This window comes from Panulirus ornatus, chromosome 4, assembly GCF_036320965.1.
Source record: "Panulirus ornatus isolate Po-2019 chromosome 4, ASM3632096v1, whole genome shotgun sequence".
Taxonomy (NCBI): domain Eukaryota; kingdom Metazoa; phylum Arthropoda; class Malacostraca; order Decapoda; family Palinuridae; genus Panulirus; species Panulirus ornatus.
The window spans coordinates 76,400,003-76,421,908 of record NC_092227.1 but is presented as its reverse complement, the minus strand read 5'-3'; the positions used below and the strand labels follow the sequence as shown (position 1 = coordinate 76,421,908).

The 21,906-nt window shown below is 39.9% G+C and overlaps 1 protein-coding gene across 4 annotated transcripts in view; it reads left to right on the top strand.

Annotated features, from left to right (window-relative positions):
- LOC139745835 (protein RCC2 homolog) overlaps positions 1–21,906 on the top strand; it is a 332,889-nt gene that overhangs the window by 262,600 nt on the left and 48,383 nt on the right. For all 4 annotated transcript variants that reach the window (XR_011711990.1, XR_011711989.1, XR_011711986.1 and 1 more), the window contains exon 4: positions 18,848–19,093. Coding sequence is in view for 1 of the 4 variants with exons in the window: in XM_071656433.1 (XP_071512534.1) it covers positions 18,848–19,093 (246 nt within the window). In the remaining 3 variants the exon portion in view is untranslated. The remainder of the gene's footprint in view (positions 1–18,847; positions 19,094–21,906) is intronic.

The following is a 21,906-nucleotide window of genomic DNA, read 5'->3' as shown; positions in this document are numbered from 1 at the left end:
TCGTTATCACCTCGTGAAAATGGAAGATGGTCAACTAAAATCTATTGCATAGTCTCATGAAAGACTGTCATATATATATATATATATATATATATATATATATATATATATATATATATATATATATATATATATATTTTTATTTTTTTTTATTATACTTTGTCGCTGTCTCCCGCGTTTGCGAGGTAGCGCAAGGAAACAGACGAAAGATATGGCCCAACCCCCCCCTATACACATGTATATACATACGTCCACACACGCAAATATACATACCTACACAGCTTTCCATGGTTTACCCCAGACGCTTCACATGCCCTGATTCAATCCACTGACAGCACGTCAACCCCGGTATACCACCTCGCTCCAATTCACTCTATTCCTTGCCCTCCTTTCACCCTCCTGCATGTTCAGGCCCCGATCACACAAAATCTTTTTCACTCCATCTTTCCACCTCCAATTTGGTCTCCCTCTTCTCCTCGTTCCCTCCACCTCCGACACATATATCCTCTTGGTCAATCTTTCCTCACTCATTCTCTCCATGTGCCCAAACCACTTCAAAACACCCTCTTCTGCTCTCTCAACCACGCTCTTTATATTTCCACACATCTCTCTTACCCTTACGTTACTCACTCGATCAAACCACCTCACACCACACATTGTCCTCAAACATCTCATTTCCAGCACATCCATCCTCCTGCGCACAACTCTATCCATAGCCCACGCCTCGCAACCATACAACATTGTTGGAACCACTATTCCTTCAAACATACCCATTTTTGCTTTCCGAGATAATGTTCTCGACTTCCACACATTCTTCAAGGCCCCCAGAATTTTCGCCCCCTCCCCCACCCTATGATCCACTTCCGCTTCCATGGTTCCATCCGCTGCCAGATCCACTCCCAGATATCTAAAACACTTCACTTCCTCCAGTTTTTCTCCATTCAAACTCACCTCCCAATTATATTTTCCCTGGGGATAGGGGAGAAAGAATACTTCCCACGTATTCCCTGCGTGTTGTAGAAGGCGACTAAAAGGGAAGGGAGCGGGGGACTGGAAATCCTCCCCTCTTTTTTTTTTTTTTCTCCAAAGGAAGGAACAGAGAAGGGGGCTGGATGAGGATGTTTCCTCAGAGGCCCAGTCCTCTGTTCTTAACGCTACCTCGCTGACGCGGGAAATGGCGAATAGTATGAAAGAAAAAAGATATATATATATATATATATATATATATATATATATATATATATATATATATGTATATATACTTGCCTTCATCTATTCCTGGCTGGCGCTACCTCTCCACAGGAAACAGCGTCGCTACCCCTCCCACTTCAGCGAGGTAGCGCCAGGAAAACACAAAAAAGGCCACATTCGTTCACACTCTGGCTAGTGTCATATATATATATATATATATATATTCCTGACATGAGACTGCCTTCGCAACCCCGTATCTGCAGCTTGTTTGTGAAATCCTTCTTTGAAATATTTATTGACGGTGATTTTGTCACACATCGTGCGAACCACAGAGGCTTGCAGAGCTAGGATGAATCACTATTTGTGGCCTCCATGTTAGGAGGAAAGACTCGTTCTGGTTTATGCTGTTGACGGAGATTTGTGCGATAACGATCCGTGCACCAAATGTTAGTTTTAATGGCGACAGAGTTTCCAGTTGATATTTTGCCAATGAATGGATAGCCACACAGCCATTCTCTCTCTCTCTCTCTCTCTCTCTCTCTCTCTCTCTCTCTCTCTCTCTCTCTCTCTCTCTCTCTCTCTCTCTCTCTCTCTCTCTCTCTCAGGTGAGAGTTGAAGCAAGCTTGGATCGGTTTGAACTAGGCGCTATAGCATTGTATGCCCATGACAAGTTATAGTGTGTAGAAGGGAGCAGATGATATATATATATATATATATATATATATATATATATATATATATATATATATATATATATATATATATATATAAAGAGAGCTAAAGAAATACTGCAGGTGCTGGAGAAAACGAACCAGATGATTATATGGAAGAGTAACTTAAACTTCCATTTTACTGAATGGTAGAAAAGAGGATTAAATCAGAGATATAGATACAAATACAAGGGAGGAGTAACGGATCAGCAAAACAATTAGAACGCTTCTGAAGGCCAATCAACGTTTGTGATTCATTCATTAGCCTTTCACAAACAGACCACAGAGTATGTGAGAGAAAACAATATTGTTTATCTTTACAGATGGCATCACTCTGCTTTCAATTACAGAAGTGAATATTACAGACTTATCAGATCATGATATCATAGGAATCACTAAATCATACAGTGTGGAAGTGAAATGTGAACGAGATGGAGCAACCGATGACAACAATAGACTGACGAATTTTCACCATGACAGATCAGTCTGGAGACCGATCATTGAAAGCATTTTAAACACAAACTGGATCGAGATCTTCATGGGCAGCAAACACGGGAACATGCTGTGAGAGAAGAAGACAAATGATTAATGGTCTAATGCCAGTTGCAATGTTGGCTTACTTTCCCTCTTTTATAAGTATTACTTTGGTTTTTGACGGCTTTTGTGTCCCCACCACCAGCTAGACCACGCAATACTCGGCAAGCTGCTGCGTCACATGTTTACTATGTGGCCGTTGGCAACCAAATGCTTTTGTTAGGAACTCAAGGGTGGGCCGTTTTGATAACTTCTTCCTCTACACTTCGAAGCTTTGGAACTCTCTACCTTTTCATATCTTTCCCAATAACTGGGACTTGTCATATTCTATGTTACAGGTTTTTGACTTCCCCTAAAATTCTTAGATACTTTCCCTTGTTTCTTCTGTTTCCCTTTCACTGTAAATTTTATCTTTTAATTAAGGCCCGGCCTTGATGTGGACTTTTGTTCATGACTGGAGCCTCCAAGCGTAGAAAAGATAAACATGGTGCAAATCGAAAGATATCCAGAGAAAACATTGGAAAACAGAAACGCATGGGGAAAAGTTAGAAACAGGAGCAAAGTTCAAAGAAAATGAAGAGATCGTATGTGCAGATAATGAAGACACATAGATCAGCAAATGAATGAAGTGGAGGAAATATATAAAACCAGGAAAGAGACCCAAATTACTGCACACACATATATGAACAAAGCAAAATACAAATCAGAGATTTGGTCCTTTAAAGTGGGGGAGAAATATGACAATGACCCCAAGGAAATATGCATGATGTTAACTGAACAATAGATATCTTTGTTTTTCATACATATCCGCCATTTCCCGCGTTAGCGAGGTAGCGTTAAGAACAGAGGACTGAGACTTACAAGGAATATCTTCACTTGGCCCCCTTCAGTGTTTCTTCATTTGGAATACACACACACACACACACACACACACACACACACACACACATATATATATATATATATATATATATATATATATATATATATATATATATATATATCGATTTTCCACTTAAGATACGAAATTCTAAATGAACTGTTTAACCAAACATAAAAACGCACTCACGTATATCATTCCAATGTATACATGAAAATCAAAACTGATTACTTTCGTATTGTATGAACACCAATGAAAGAAAAAGAAAGTAATTGAGAGAGGATACAAAAGCACATCACGAGTAAAATCAAGGAAATGATACATACAACGGCCGTGAAATGCTGAAAGGACTAGTGTGATATAGCCTTGTCTTACAAAAATCAATGAAAATCTACTCTTGGGAACAAACTGAAGTTCTAACGAAAAACTTCAATGAGCCAAAAATGCTGAAAGGACTACTGTGATATAGCCTAGTCTTACAAAAATCAATGAAAATCTACGCTTGGGAACAAATTGAACTTCTAAAGAAAAACTGCAATTAGCCAAAAAAAATAAAAAAAAAAAAAAGAGCTCCACAAGACAGAAGATACAGTGTTATGAAGTCTGTAAAGGTTACCAAGGAACACATAAAGAGTAAATCTGTTAAGAAATGTATCAGAGTCCCAACAGAAAGCTTAAAGGGCTATTTAACATACCAACAGAAGAAATAAGAAACGTTCATAGAACAACTATAGACACATGGGGAGGAATCACTGATATTTTTTGTAGAAATGAGTCCGAGATGAAGCGAGGATAGAGTTTATTTAATGCAGGTGGCGCGGTGACTCGTCATAGGCAGTTGGACACACACACACACACACACACACACCGTGATGTAACCCTTAGCGTTACTGACCGTCACGCCTGTACTGGGCCGCCTGGGATCAAACCCCGCGTAGATTCGAATCCTAGTCGCGGCAGGTGGCCCACAGTCCACTCAGCCGTTCATCCTCCCTTGGCGGCTAGTCGATAGAATGGGTAACTATTAGGCTAAGGTAAGTGTGTATGTGTGTTGTGTGTATGTAGGAGTAAAGACACGGTGCATATCTACAAAGTTAAGAAACCGGAATAACACGAGTGTAAAAATTCTCTCTCTCTCTCTCTCTCTCTCTCTCTCTCTCTCTCTCTCTCTCTCTCTCTCTCTCTCTCTCTCTCTCTCTCTCTCTCTGATCCGTCACCAGGGCTGTTGGATATTCATGGTTTATATGATTTTTCCATTTCCGGAGACAATACAGAGCTTGCCACCGTACCTGCCCATCGCTCAGTCTCTTTGACTGTTGCACCTCTGGGTTTTCGATGTCGGTTCTTTTTTTTTCTCTCTCTCCTCTTCTCTTCCCTTATTCCCTTTCCTCTCTCGCTTTGTGTTGTTAGATTTCCTGGTGACACTAGGGATGCCGTGTGAGGTCTAGCCTCTTCCACCACATCCACTCGACATCCACTTTGAGGATCACCTCCGCCCAAATTAAAGAAACGTTGATCTTAAAATCTTTTATTTTATCTTTTTTCTTTTTTAGGAAGTCGATTTCTGCTTGAAAAGTATGACAGGTTTTTTTTTTTTCTGTTGCTCTTTTTTTTTCCCGGTTTGACTTTTGTGATTCCTCTGCAGTCACTTTCTGTTGATTCATGCAAACATCACGCTGTTATTCAGTATCTGGATGGTCTGTAGGGTGAAGATATTATTCACCAGTTGAGTCCTTCGTTAGCTATATACTCATCCACTTCCTGGGTGCAGTGCTCAGATATTCATCAGGAGGTGCTTAATAGCTAGGTTATGTATCACACACACACACACACACACACATGCTCACCATGCTGAGTATTTTGTACAAATATATATTCACTCATCCATAGGTACTCACCAACTGGTCCCTCGACTTCAAGAATACTCACTCAGAGAGGTTTATGCCCAGGGATACTCACCAGGTGGGTGCTTCCCTTCCAGAGAAGCTCAGCAGCTGGTTACTCCACTGAAAATACTCACCACCCTTTTGGTTGTCCCACTTAGAAATCCTCACCAACTGAGCGCGTTCCACCCTCATATTCACAGGGCTTTTCAGCAACACCGTCACCGTTCTGTTCTGTGAAACGCTCGCGTGTCCACCAGCTGCGAGATTTTATTTAAACATTTTTAATTAGTGCAGTGACAATGGGTGCGGCATTCAGAACACAGATCGTATTTCCACTACGCGCCTTTACGATACAAAATAAAATGTTGCGAGCGGACGGGCTTAACTGTGCATGAATTGTTGTCCAAAATGTTTACACAAAGGCTTTATCCTAAGTTCGGCAGCCAAGCATCCACGTCCGTGGCCCGTGCGTAGGTTAAGACCATTTGTTTTCATTCATCGTGTCCGGCGCTGAGGTTGAGCAGCCTCCAGTGCGGGGGTGAACACACACCCATGTTGTGAGCTGTAGTTCCCACCTTCCTCGGGTGTATTTGATAGTCTGGTTTTGCCAGTGAGCTGAGATTTTTCGGTGAACAGCTGACCTCTTATGGTATTATCTTACTATATTTTAACCAATGAAGTGAGGCGGTTATACAGAGAAGAAATGTTTTCAAGAGATATAAATTCATCCTTGAGATTAGAGGGTCAGTAAGGACTCGTTTTTACCAACGTGATTTTACGAGTGAGCTGAAATGTTGGTTCAAGATAAGGGCTGTATTTTTCTGATTTTTTTTTTACGGATGAGTTGAGACGATGATTCAGTTGTGTCATTTTTAGCTGTGTAAAGTGTCACTATCAGCTACATAAGACGGTAGAGATGGTAGTTCTATTGAATTCTACCACCGAATTCAGACGGTCAGCGAAGGAAAAACTGATTTTGATGGTGGGCTTAGACGGTGGGCTATTGAGGAGACTGAAACTCTCTAAACAAAGTACTGAGACAATGATATTAATGAACTAGTGACAGACGTTGACGGACAAGAAAAATCGTCCAGACGAAGCTGCGATGAATAGTAATGTAAACCAAGATACTATGTCAATCTGTATCACTCACAATGAGGAAGAAGTCTTATTTGCAGGTCTCAGAATCTGTGACTGAAAATCACACAAAAAACAGGGCTTGGAATTCGATCTTTTGTATGACCTTACATTAAGATACGAGAATTCTAAACACAAGCTGGACACCTTAGGTTCTGATATACTTTATCGACTTTTGGATTCTTGATTATTTTTCCCCTTTTGTCAAACCCATGGAAGACAGTTTCAAGAGGTAAATATAACGCAGTGGCGGAGCAGTGGCCCTGAGGACCATCTCCATAACAAGTACTCCATTCTAGCAATTTATATAGGTCCAATGTGAGTCTCGGACGATACTGGCCCGACAGGCTGAGGCCCAGCCTCGCATCCCTCCCTGTGTGTGTTGTCCTTCAATCTGCGGTACAAGCCTAAGTCGCGTCGCCCAAACTCAGAACAAAGACCACTGTTAGGAAAATATATTCGCACATGGGATATGTTGCCATCAGGTGGGGCAGTCGAAATCCGCTGCTGTTCTGGGTGTTATATATTCTGGCCACTATGGCTGAATAAACTGGGACTCCTCCACTCGATGAAATACCTTGCTTTGCACGAGATTGAGTTAAGGGATGACAGGATTTGAATGTGCGGCATATGATATTCTCCTGCATTATTGCATCATTGTTTGCGCTTGCATCCCCATCCAGTAAGTAACCTAGTGAAAGCTTCATCATCTATTACCAGTTATCTAACTTGGCTTTCTTAGCGTTCTGCACCAACCACGGGTCACACTGCTTCACGCGTATGGCTAGCTTTCCTGCAGTGCTTCATATCCTAGCCTTACGCGGAACGCCAGCTGCTAGTGCAGCCGCACTGTTTTTCAGCGTTCACAGCAGCCAAGTCGTACGTCTTCACACATCACCATACCGCTTCATACCATTTACTAAAGCAGCCATACTGAATCATATCCGTCAACAACTTCGGAACGCTGCTTAGAACCATTCGCTGACCTAGCCACGCTCCTACACTTCGTGCTACCCTTACCAACCTCGCCGTACTGCTTCGTATCATTCATGCCATTTACTAACCTAACGACACTGGTTCATACCATTCCCTAATCTAGCAACACCACTAGCATGACCCTGCTTCATACCATTCACTAACTCAGCGACATTGCTCCTTATCATTCGCTAACTTAGCAACACTGCTTCAATCGACTACTAACCCCCAGCTACTCTGCATCCCACCACTCAATAGCCTAGCTCCAACTCATACCAGTATCAACTGTTTCTTCGTATATTTTCTTCCATATATCAAATACTCAGTTTCCAAATAAGAATTCTCTCACGTTCATCATGACACTCCTTTTGCCCAGATTCAAATTTTACTCTTTACCTGCTGCATTTCTGTTGTTTTCAAAGAACAAGCCAACAATAACATCACTCCCACCCTCTTGACTTCCAGTCCTGGATGTTCAAGCGCTTTTTGCCTTCTCCGTTGCTTGTTCCTCTTAATTCTGTTATTATTTTCGGTGCAGATTGTTGGTCTTTTTTCTAACAAACTTACATATTTTTTTTCTTTCAAGCAAATTAAGTTAGAGATGCGTGGTCAACTTTGGTCTAACTTACAGAACCATTACAAAGTTCGTATCTTTTTAAGTACGTACCTAATTGTCTTCTCTCTTTTACTCCCCTTCTTGCGCTGACCAAGATGTGGTTTGCCCCCCTTCAGAACCCCTCCCCTTCTTGCGCTGACCAAGATGTGGTTTGCTGCCCCCCTCCAGAACCCCTCGTATGTGATTTTTTTGAGGATGGATCAGGTTTTATCATAGACTGATTTTTGTATATTGTTACCAGCTAGTTTCCATCCTTTATACTATTATGATCATTCTGATATGGGATAAAATTCGGTGGCCGTATTTCTCCACTACTTCACTTCATCCAACCTTTGTTGTATCTCTGCTCGTAACGACGCACCTTACTTTTCTGGCACCATCTATAGGTATTGTATATATATATATATATATATTAGAAATAGCATTGGTCTCAGTTCTAAGCCTTAGGGAACTAAACGTATTACTTTCATTCGTTTCTAAAAAGTAAGAGAGCCTTTCTATACCTAGTTTTCCCTTCTACATGTAAGTGCTCCCCAAATACCATTTTGAAGTGTCGGCTTCGTTGCAGGTTTGAAAAAGTAATATGAAAATCCTAATGGTAGTCGGAAAACACAATCCATCACTAATCTCTCCTGACCAATATTTGGCGCACTTTGTTGAGGAAGTCCCAGAGATCTTTCCTTCACCGGCGACCTTTTCCCTTTGAAATCTTAATGTCTCTTGGAGAGTTACTTCATTTAGTAGAAAATTCTGGATTCTATTTCCTCATTATTATGTTACCAAGGCATTACATCCTACGGTTGAAAATGCCACAGGGCCATACCTCAGTGCAACCTTCTTTTCTCTGGAACTCGGTCCTTACCATAAACAAACATTACCTGAATCAGATCAGCCTCAGTGTGTCGGCAACACTCCCTTAGTGACAGGACGCAAACCGCCCTACTCTCATATGGAAACCTTAAATGCTTAGGCAATAGATTGCAACTTAACGCTGTCTCTTCGCAGTGGTCAGTGGTCTGTGAATCTACAGTTTTGACTCTTCCTGGCGTGTTATATGCTGAGATGCACGTTATGAGATGGCTAGGATAGCCTGCCCAGGGGTTGTCTGCACCTCGATCGTCTACCGTTGTCATGGGGACACGCCGACCAACCCCGCGCGCGCGGATGTGTTTGTGTGTGTGTGTGTGTGTGTGTGTGTGAGAGAGAGAGAGAGAGAGAGAGAGAGAGAGAGAGAGAGAGAGAGAGAGAGAGAGAGAGAGAGAGAGAGAGAACGATGACTTCAACCAGACATGAATGTCGAGTGTTACGTTAGATGAGGACGAGGATCCAAGAAGACATGCTGTAGTTGGGACAAGGTGTCGTTGGCGATGTTTACGGTACTGATGTGAATGGAGGAGGTAGGACGTCTCACAATAAATTGTACAAGCTGCAGTTTCCGAGCATCTTGCTGAGGGGTTAGAAACGAGCTTGGACAGATGGTCTTCTCAAAATAAAGCATAGGAACCAAGTGCTTCGGTTATTGTTCATTGGGAAAATAATTATATCGTACTTATGAAGGACCAAGTTATGGTATCAGCGGCCACATAAGTAGACAGGACATCCGCACGAGGGGAAAGAATGTTAAAAAAAAGCTCCAGTTGCTACGGGATGTGATGAGGACTAAGGTGATTACTTTAAACGTACCTTCTTACCTTACACCTGTCACCTACGCAAGTTGAAATGTGATTCATGATCGAGAGAAGAATCTTGAGGAACAGCTTCCAGATCAGCTCCCCACATTCCTAGCTGTGTCCCCCTGCAAGATGGAACGCTTAATTGGGAGGCCAACTTTCTGTGGGACTTATCAGCGTTAGGGCCAAAGGGCTTGGTAGTGTGATTCTTATATCAAGTGTGCTTTTTGCAGTTGTCGCCTCGACTCGGCTTTCTGGTAACAGAGAACTGGCAGGGGAAACAGGGTTCTTCCCAAGTGTCTTAAATATGGAGGAACTCACAATGTTTGGTCAGTGTATGTCCTGAAAACCCCGGCTAGGCACTTCGACTTTCCTAACAACAGTCGCCTCGGCCAGAAACAATCAACCAGGTCATCCAGGCTATGAATAGGCTGTTATATTTAGTGACGGATTTTTTTTGTATTGGAGGGAAGTATTTCAGGTAAGACACAACAGAATGGTATGTGGTATGCTGTATCTGCAGTTCAGCCACAACATCACAACACTTGATCATTGGTTCCGATCGGTGAAATGACCAGCTTCCTGCGTGCTGCAGGAGCCTCATAAGGAGATAAAGAATTCCTGAGGCAGGAATTAAGCCATCGCGTGATTGGAAAAGGAAGAATACATGCTATTCTCCACTGCACTCTGGGCGTATTTGAAGTGCAAATTAGACTCAAAGGCAAAGTTGATAAAAGTGTTCATAGGTTACATAACTTGTAAAGACATAAGGTCCTAGTACATGCACGAGTTGAGAAATTGGATTATCGTAAAGATACGAGAGTTGAAAATTTTGGGACGTAAATGGAAGAGAAAACTGGAGCCACGCTTCTGTAAGACTTTTATAAGTGTATTGAAGGATTGGGATATTCAGGTGGCCGTAGAGACCATGGTTAACTTAGCAGTGACATGTTATCTCAATACATTAGTGTTACATGGGGTCAGGATGATTGATACCTTGAATACCATTAGTCATAGGTTTATAATAGTAGTTAGACGGAAGATGGAATGTTAACAGTATCAGATAAAGAGGTCTTGTGATGACTCATAGTGCCAAAGAGAACCGTATTCATATAATCCTTTTGTAGGACACTGTAAAAGATGGCGGCAATCTTATGTTTAAGGTATAGAACACAAGCTTTGTAATGTTAACTTTTCAAAATGCCATAATCAGATTAGTGGGAGATAATGTGCAAGTGTTCCATAATGTCATAGACTAGAATAGAGGAGAATATATGATCAATGATAATGTCATTAGAGTTCATTAATGAGGCTGTTACACTTTGGAAAAAATGTAAACAAGACATTTTTAACCGATTCCTTTATGAAGTCCAGAGCCAATTCAGACTGACACTACTATGATTCAGGCACCTCACCATCTGTTACTAGCATCGACTTTTTCTCTCAAAAATAAAGTTTATGAAATTTTGAATCATAGTCGACTCGTGTAATGTTTCTGCATAATGTCTATCTCTCATCTATCATGCAGACGTGTATAAAGAAACCTTTTGATCCATCAACCTAAAATGGCACCCTTTGGCCTCTTTATGTAATGTCTTTTGGACGTCACCTCCTTCTAAGATTTGATTCCCAACCCTGTCCTTCCTCACCATGGCTTTGTATCCCCTAAGATCTATTTCGGTTTAAATTTCAGCGTGCGTTTCTTTACACGCATCCATGTGTCAATAATATTGCCACCTTCCACTCGCCCTAACTCCAGCTGGTCCGCCGTTCTTTATCGCTTTGGGCTGTGCTCCGAGTCACCCGAACGTTGCCTTTCATTCCCTACATTGTTCGTTGTTTTTTGACACCTGGTCTAACTACCTCCCTGCCCCATCTTTTCCTGCCTTCCCTGTGAGCCTCCTTCTATATACGTACACATGATGAAAGCATCCAACCAAGTTCCTTTTGATTTGCAATCATGTTCCACCACACTTGGTTTGTCAACCTTCCATAGTGTATCGTAGCGTCTTCATGGCCCCTTGCAACGTTCCGTAATATCCCTACCTTCAATTTAACACTGGAGTATACGAAATAAAGCTGCAGACTTAGTGACAACAGCGTTACAAAGAGATTATGTTATGATTGCCATTTCCGAATCTTAGTTAGATATCAGCAATAAAGATATCCTCTCCGAATGCATAGTTCCAGGGTGCACTCTGTTTAATAGGGTTAGGGTAAACAAAGTAGGCGGTGGTGTGCTGCTCTTTGTTAAGCTCATTTAAATCCCGTAGTAAAAACTCTTGTAGTCGATGGGAATGTCAACTTCACTCTTGTATAACTGTAAGGTAAACTACGTATAAAAAAAAAAAAAAAATTACAGTAGGACTAGTTTAGTTCCCCCTGCACAGACACCAGAGGTAGACGAGATTTTATGATCAGTTAGCAGAATTTTGTAGTGAACAAGAGTCTATCATAGTGGCAGATTTTAACATATACCGGTATTGAAACGAGGATATTCCCTTTCCAGTAACCCCGGGCGTGGACTCTACCTAAATTTGCTTGATAGCGAGTGCCTAGTGCAATTAGTCGAGAAACTTACTCGCGACGAGAATATATTAGATTCAGTTCTTACTAGAAAACGAGGATCTCGCTGATAATGTTGAAGTTAGAGAGAAGTTTGGTACAAGTGATCACCGAAGAATTACTTTTAAGGTCGCTTTCAACATTGCATGTAATGTTGATCAACATGACAGTCACGAAAAAATAAAAAAAGATCCCGAATTCAGACGTGCAAATTTGAATGATCTTCGCATTGCTCTTGACATGCAAACCCGGGATCATATAGTCAATGAAAATGACATGAACGTAGCTTTGAAAAGCTTCACAAAAAAAAAAATCAAAAGCAGCAGAGGGAATACGTACCAGTGCGTAGTAGACGGTCTATTTCTAAAACAAAATCAAGGTGATCGAACGGGGAAATACAAGTGTCTATTAGCTAAGAAAGTAGATCATAAGAAACGCAGAGAATCCAATAACTAATATAACAGAGTATGGTATGTAAATTTGCGTATAGAAAGTGAGTTTTACAAAAAGCAAATGTCAATACTGAAAGGTATATCACTGAAAATAACGAAAGAAACCTTAAGGAGTTTTACAGGTATGTTTGAAGCAAGGAAATATTTACATAGTCAATAGATCCATTCATAGCGGAAAATGGTGACTTGGCTCAAGCAACGAAGCCATGGCAAAAATATTAAATGACTTTTTTCGCATCTGTATTTACGATCGAACACACCACCCATGCCCGCATCCAGTTTCACTGATAAGGGAGGGTAACGTTTTTCAAGATACTGACATAAGAAGCCGAAGATATGAATTTCAGCAATAAACAGAATTAGAATAAATAAAACGACAGGCCCTGGCAAATTTTTACCAGAAAACAATGAAAGAGGCGAAAAATGAGATAGTTAAGCCTTTGGCTCCCCCTTTTCAGTAAGTCACTTACCACAGGAAAAGTACCAGGCGAATGGAAGTTTGCCAACGTAATACCGGTATCCAAAATTACCGTCCTTTTAGCTTAACGTCTGTTGCTGAAAAACTTTGGGAACCATTCGAGATAGAATTGTAAACCATTTAGAAGACCACCATGTAATTAACAATTCTCAGCATTGTATCCGACGAAATCGATCATATCCGACAAATCTGCTTCATTTGTTTTATGATATAATCAACATGTATGACGAAAGAAAAAGACGTTGGCGTTATCTATCTAAACTTTCAAAATGCTTCTGATGAGATTCAACATCAAAGATTACTAGCAAAAATTAAAGCACATGGCATTGATAAGATTGTATTTCAGTGGATAGGAAATTAGTTAACTGGCCGCAAAGAATAGTTATTAATAGTCAAAACCCAGAGTGGTTAGACGTAATAAGTGGAATGCCACAAGGATCACTCATGGGACCAGTTCTCTTTCTCATATATATTAATGATATTGATAACAGGCTGCATTGCAAGATATCAAAATTCGCTGATGATACAAAGTTGGGAAGTAAATCTACAAATGAGCTTTCACATCAATCTAGCATACACAAACTAATGAATTTTAATATCGATAAGTGCAAAAAGTTTTACATAATGGAAGTTAAAAGGAAATGGCAAGCTACAGTATGAATTTTACTGAACTGCAAGAGGTAAGTAGGGAAAAAGACTTGGGTGTAATAGTCTCTTGTGACCTAAAACCAAGTAAGCAGTGCACAGAAGTAGTGAAATGAGTAAACAAAAGTCTTGGTTTCATAGGTAGAGCCTTCAAATTTGAATTCAGACAAATCATCCTTACTCTGTACAAGTACAGTGCCGAGTTACCAAGATAATTCCCGGACTGAGAAACAAATCCTGCGAATTGAGTTTATACGACTTAAATTTACTCAGCTTGGGAAAGAGAAGGTTAAGATGTGATCTAATATAAGTACTCAGAATAACCAAAGGCTTTGATAATCATAATCTGTCAAGTTATTTAGGACTTGATTTGTCTGATTTTATTCGTAGTATTGGATACAAACTCGTGGGCAAACGATTTACCTCGAAATATGCGAAATACTTTTTCTTCAACGATTTGCCGAGTGGAATGGCTGAAAGCAGTACTTTCGATACGTTTGAAAATAGACTTGATAAACACTTCGCTTCAGATCCACGACTTTCATTATTTGAGCCTTTGTAGTCAAGATGACAATTTGCATGTAATTCTCATTGAATTACCTGTATGCCTTCTAACTTTTACCACATTATTCTGAGTTTCTGGCATCTTCCACTATCACAAACAGCCTCGAAATGACCCATTATTCTGTTGCTGTTTGGGATCCTTTGAATTCTTTTGTATACTCTCAGGATGAAATGCTTCAGTCAAAAGAGAAGTGTGTGAGGTGAGCAAGTAAGAAAGGGTATTAAGTGGTGGGATAACGAAGTAAAGTTGCCAGGTGTATGGGTGGTACCTAAAGGGAAGGAGTGCAAATGATTGGGAAATGTACAGGAGAAAGCGGCAGGAGGTTAAGGGAAAGTTGCAGGGATTGAAAGAAGGGCAAATGAGAACTGATGTTACTGAGAATCAGTAAACTTCAGGGAGAATAAGATGTGTTTGAAGGAGGTTACTAGTGTGAGAGAAACAAGAGAACAGATGGGAGTATCGGTGAATGGAGCAAATGGGAAAGGAGTAACAGGTAATGATGAAGTGAGGAACAGATGGAGTGGGTATTATGAAGAATTGTTGAACGTGGCATAGGGTGTTTGGGTCGGGGTGCTATGCGAAGTAAGGGGGTCATGGTAAGTGCTTTGGTGAAGAGAGAAGAGGTTGTGAAAGCCTTGCTTAAGATGAAATCCGGCATGGCTGCTGGAGTGGATGGTATTACAGTTAGATTTCTTAAGAAAGTGGGTAACGGTGTTGGTGATTGGTTAGTCATGATTTTCAATATATGTATGGGTCATGGGGAGGTGCCTGAAGATTAGCGGAATGCATATATAGTGGAAAGGCAATGGGGCCAGAGTGTTCAAACTGCAGAGGTGCAAGCATGTTAAGTGTACTTAGCAAGTTACATGAGAGAGTAATGTTTAAGAGGGTGAGGTCATGTGCAGAGCATCAGATTGGTGAGGAACAATATGGTTTCAAGAGTGGCACAGGATGCGTGTATCAGGTGGTTGCTTTAAAGAATGCGTGTAAGAAATAGATAGAATTAAAGGGATTCGTATGTGAGTCACATTTATGGATTCAGAGAAAGCATGTGATAGGGTTGATAGAGATGCATTGTTGAAGATCTTACGAATATGTGGTGTAAGAGGAAGGCAACAAGAAGCTTTCAGAAGTTTGAGAAGTGTGTGCAGGTCGGTCTGCGGCAGGGGTGTGTGATGCTACCATGGCTGTTTAATGTTTTTAGATGGAGTGGTGAGGGAAGCAAATTCATGGGTCTTGGAGAGAGGGGCGAGTATGCAGTCTGTATGGGGTGGGGGAGGCCTAGGAAGTGTCGCTCCCGCCTGTTACACAGCGGTCCCGGGTTCGATCCTGGCTGTTGGAGGTTTGTATGTTCTATGAAGGTGCGCGTTCATACGCCCTTTGTTCATATATTTATATTATTGATATTGTACTTTGTCGCTGTCTCCCGCGTTAGCAAGGTAGTGCAAGGAAACAGACGAAAGAGTGGCTCAACCCACCCTCACACACATGTAGATACATAAACGCCTACGCACGCATATATATATATATATATATATATATATATATATATATATATATATATATATATATATATATATATATATACATATATATACATATATATCGTTAATGAGATGCCCGTGGTCTCTCATGAGAAAAAAAAAGGTGAATTAGACCAAGGTAATTAGGTTTAGCAGCACAAACATTCAGGTTCTTTGGAATGGGAGTTTGAATGTAGTGAACGTAGAGGAAGTGGTGTTTTAAATACCTGGGAGTGTGTAAGGCAGCGAATTGAACCATGTGTGGGTAAGAAGGCAAAGGACTCGAGTGCTATGGGAAATATGAGGTGAGAAAGGTCGCTGTCTTCTAAGGCAACGATGAGTGTGTTTGATGGCATAACACTCCTTTGGGTACTGTATGGATTCGAAGCGTGAGCTTTTGACAAAAAGAAAATGTAAAGGACAGCATGAATTTGTTGGAAATGAAATGTTTAGAGGCATTAGCGTAAGGAGGGTTGGTCGAATAAGAAATGGTAGGGTAAGAGAGAGATGTGGTAGTAAGAAGAGCATATGTATGAGAGAGGCGAAGAGAATCTGCTAAAATAGTTTGGACTTGTGATGAAGGTTTTATTATCGTGCCCTGGCAACTACCAGTCCACATTGCGTCCGATTTCGTGTATGAGATGTTACATATAGGAAACTGTCACTATTATTTGGATGGCCAAATATGCAGGCAGTGAGGACAAATCCAGTTTATTCACTCGGTTTTAAGTTTCAGAGAATAAAAACTGTAGCAGATAACTATATGTTTTTATTTACAATGTATCTAACACCAGAGAGAGAGAGAGAGAGAGAGAGAGAGAGAGAGAGAGAGAGAGAGAGAGAGAGAGAGAGCGCATCGTACAATTATGGGTATATGGAGCAACGTGCAGTGGGTAGAGAGTAATGAGAAGGCCATTCATCTGCTGGCAATTAATCCGCCACCAGCAATAACCAACAATATTGCAATGTCACATATTTTGCAGATGATAACTCATGAAATGAGGGTAAAAGGTAACCAAAGTATTATGGTATGTCAGATTAAGACGTAGATGTTCTTCTGTAATTAATATTTGATGGGTCAGCTGAGTGCACTGCTTTGGTTCGCAGTGGGCAGAGTTCGGGACCTATATGAATTATAATCAGCGAACTTATAAATGAACAAAACAGCTGTCTGCGACTTTATTTATTCATTGAAACTCAAAATCGTTTATAATCAACCTTATTCGTCATTAGTGCCCACATATTTGGATATACACGAAATCGGATGCATTGTGGACGGGTAGGTTGCCAGGGCACGATAATGAAACTTTCAGACTCGTGTGCCGCGACTAGAGGATGGTATACACGCCAGAAATGGAGGGAACAAGAAGTGGGACTCCAAGGAAATGGTGGAAAGATGGAGAGAAAGATGCTTTGAATGCTCTTGGCGTGAACATGCAGGAGAGTTCGAGGCGTGCAAAGGATAGAGTGAATTGGGACACTGCGATGTATAGGGGATGACGTGCGGTCAGTGGGCTGAATTAGGTCATATGAAGCAGCCGTGGAAAACCACGGAAAGATCTGTGGGTTGTAGATGTAGAAAGGAAACTCTGATTTCGATGCATAAAATATGGCAGCTAGAGAATGGATGAGCGACTGACGCTGTTTCTTCGTCTATTCTTTGAGTTACTAGGCCAATGCGGAAATGGAGTTCATGTTTCCATACGACTGTAAGTAAAGCAGCCTTGCATTGTAGGAACTTTGGATAAGCTTCCTGGAGTTATGGCCCCAGCGATCATTGTTAAAGGGGTTCTTGAGTTGTAAAATAAGAAAAACGATAATGATACTATATCCTTGTAAAACACTTAGTGTTACAGTGATTATACCCTGTAAATTGTATTCTTTTAATTAGTTATGCATATAAGTACCATCTGCATTTTTTTTTTTTTTTTTTTTGTCATGGAATTAGTGCAATTATTCATGCAGAATATTGTCGCTGAGTGGTAAGTCACCGATTACTGTAAATTGTTAATCACCTCCAGAGCCATCTCAGTTGTTATTCGCACGACAGCAGTTAAGTGCCTACCCCAGCGCTCGAAATCCACTGTCAATGACTCCTCTCCTTTTTTTTTGTTTAGTGCGAAGACCCTTTGTCTACAACAAAAAAGAAATGTTTTGGTTTCGTTCGGCAAGCATCATGCACAACTGGGAACATATATGCCTGGAAGACATCTACTTCTTACGGAGAACATGTTATTTAATTCTACTCCCACGACGATAATCGTTTTCTTCGTAATTCATTACGCGACTCCTTCCTCTACAAGTACGTATCTGAATAATGATATTGTAACTGCACTTCCGTCAGCGTTGGTACTACCGGCTGGTGCTGATCATTATTCTCGTAAACTTGCCACTGGGTTGTTGCCGCATTTCTTACAGTATACGTTTATTTTCACTCCTCAGGAATAGTCATACCAATCAGGTGTATTTAAAGGAGGACATCAGATTCATAATTGATCATTATAACGTAAAACGTGCGGCTCTACGTGTTCATAACTGTCAGTTTCCTGTACCATAGAGACGCGTCTCAAAACGTTGCCATTAAAGCAATAATTTTATTTTGTTACAGTTCCCGCCAGCTAAGACAGATGGCGCGCAGACCTCCAAACGTAAACAAAAGAAAAGGGAAGCGTCGGAGGCTTATTTGAAACTGTTGACACGACTTTAAATTTCGCTAGAGTCTCCTCATATCAATTATTTGACGAATATTTTTCATCAGATACCGAAAAACATATGATAAGACTTCACTTTTTACTTTGAAGAAATAATTACTCTGGGTAGCATATCTTTCCTACCGAGTTGTTAATAATTCATGTGTGAGAGGATAATTCCCTCTAAAATAAAGTAAACTTATCCTAAATATTTAAGAGTCTGAAAATTGTGAAGATTCTTGCAACGCGGTCACATAATTAACGTTATTATGTCTACACATGTATCTCCCAATTATTGTTTGGAAGTCAAATTTACATTAATTCGGACAGTGGCATGTTCGCCGCTTGTTTGATGCCGGGAACGCTTGCCGTGGGTACTCCAGACGTGAAGTCGTGTTTTCTGTCAACCCGCAAAGTATGACGCCCGAGAAGCGACCAGTTGAAGACGAGGACGAGCAAGACACCAAGAAGTTGAAGGAGGATTCCCCTCCGTCAGCGACCGAGATATTACAAGATGATACGAGCCAAGACAGTGTTGCGTCCGACAAGGCCACTTCTTCCGATCCCGAGAAAAAGGTAAGCTTTGTGATGCCGCTTCCTGCTGACAGCACGGCATGTTGCGGCTCCCCACACCTACACCTCCCACACCCTCCCCCACTCCATATCACTGTGATGTCATCACGTAGCAATACCTAATGTTGCAGAATGTTGTTGGGTGCTGATGGATTAAGTAAGTTGGTGACACGATACTTTTAAATTAATGTCTTCTGTCAGACTTTAGAATTCCTTGGAAATTTTTTTGGGGGGTTTAGACTTTAGTTTTTGTGTGTAGTGTACTATCATCCTGTAATACTACCCTACATGACATAATTGAAGGACCATGTCGTGCATACATATATATATTTTTGTATACATAACTACCTATATTACGAAGTCGGAGGTTATATTTTTTGACATTTTTCGTAGATATTTTTTTTGCCATGTTTACACTAACATAGCATTAGGATGAGGTGCTATGTTGATGTTAGCATGGACTGAGTAATATTTGCTGAAAGTCTGGTTTATTTTTACATTGTCCTTCAATGCTAGTTAAGTGATTAGAGTATAAAATAACAATTGTAGAGCATATTTTGAGCGTTTTATTTGATAGCAATATTAGATATGCTAGTTGTGTATCAGGGAAAGTTTGGGGTTAAGTATAAGAAAAAACAAAACTTAGGAAAAGTTCACCTGACCTCCCTAACACTCAAGATTTATGATAATCAGTGATATTGGAATCAAGTGTATGTTACATTCATGAATGATAACCGAAAAAGTAGCACAGGTTGTCAGCAAATAGATTGGCCTCAAGAACCCTAGCAGTACATGAACTTAGTGTTGGTACAGTTTAGTTTGGCTTCTAGGCAAGTTATTTATATGTTGTTATTCTGAGGATGTATTACGTACTTTGCACTAATGAACCAACATTTTCCCCTGTGTATAATAACCCTTCTTAATGCCTTACCATATCTGATACTATTTACCAAAATATAAAGCCCCAAATCATGGCCTATAATTGTTATACTTTCTGAGCTACGATAGCATTCCAGAACAAGGTCTACTGATATTCAGGGTAAAGAATACTGCCTGCGAAGCAGAACTGGTGATATACGCAATTTCTAAACTCTATATTGATATTGTAGAAGCCTCTGCATATTTATATTCAGATATTATGAGATACATATTATCCACATGCATGTTAAAAGACTGCCAAGCTGAATTGTGTACTTCAAAATCTGTTTGTGATGGAGTATTGAAATGAAAATTATAGTCCAATTAGCTGCACTTCACTTGTAGAAAAAGTTTTTGAATCTGTGATGAGGTGTCAGTTTGTGCTCATGGACCATTTAGTTTAATCATTTTACTCCTTTTGGACATTCCAAGAAGTGTCATTTTTCATTGGCGAAAATATAAAGTAGAATTTTACTATTTTTCTTATATTTCAGGTTTTGAATAATGAAGTTTTCATATGCGGCTTTAAAATTTCTCAGAAACACTTTTTATATAAGTTTGACTGAAAATTGGGAATGTAAAAAACATTCATTGTGACTAAAACAATAAAGTTAGATGAGAAACCAGATGTTATTGAGAATTAGTATTTTTAAGTATATATCTGATATTACCATAATTTTTACTTATGTACTGTATATATTTTATTTCAAGGACATTCCCAAAAATTTTGATTTTTCCATGGAAAACCAAAATTTTTTTTTTCATTTCCAATTTAAAATTTTTAAAACTTCCTTACCTGGCATTCAGATTTCTCCTAAACAGTGTTTAACAATAACAGTTTTAGTAATTAACAAGAAAATAAAATAAATTTGAAAATGCTCTTATTGTATTTGACTTTACTCTTAAGCAGATTCAATAAGAAGCTAAAGGTATTCCGAAAGTATGCATTAATTAAAGGGAATGGTTTGATGATTTACAAATATTGTGTACTCTATATATATCGGTAGAAACAAAAAATCACAGGGTGACTTTTTGATACACAACTGTTTTTCTTACTTTAGTAAGGTATTGTCAGGAACAAATGAACAACAGCCTTGCTTCCACACATCCCCTCTATACTGTGGCATATAATGTGCTGAAAATAGATTTCACCACCCAGAGACTAGTTTGTGGTTTACCTTGCCCTTTTCATGTGTTGAGGTTTAGCTCATTGACAGCAAATTGCTCCCTTGTATACCAGACAGGTCAAGGTCATTCTATCTCATGCACACATCTTACCCTTTTGAATGTTGAGTTCACATGGATCTTGAGATTTTCATAGGTTCTGTTGATTTATTGAACTACCTGATCTTCAAGGCTTTCACCAATTTTACTTTTTCTCCACCCATTACACTATCTTAGCAAATTGAAACCAGTCATATTCCCAAGTGATTACATTGGGGTCATTAACCAAATAATTACCTAATGTGTATCAACATTCATGTGAAGCATTGGTAATATGTGGCTACTTAAATTTTAGAAAGTCCTTAGATAGAGTACCTCATCAGAGAATTATGTGTGGATAAGAAAACTTCCTAAATGGGAAAGGCAACCTCAGAGTGATCTACAATTCTAGGTGGTATCTTCCAGAGTTCAATATTAGGACTGATTTTTATTCTGTGTGAGGAACAGATGGAGTAAGAGAGTGCATTGTATTTGGCATGTACAGCTTTGGATAATTTTGAGGTGGGAAGGCCAAGGTTAATTCCATATATATTTAAATAAAAAGCATGTTTCCAATGTCTTTAATACTTTATTCATTCATGATTAACAATATCATCAAATCATCTGCTTCCATCTGTCTTATAACCACCCCCTTTGCTAACTCCTTAGCCACCATTTCTGACACTACCCCTGCT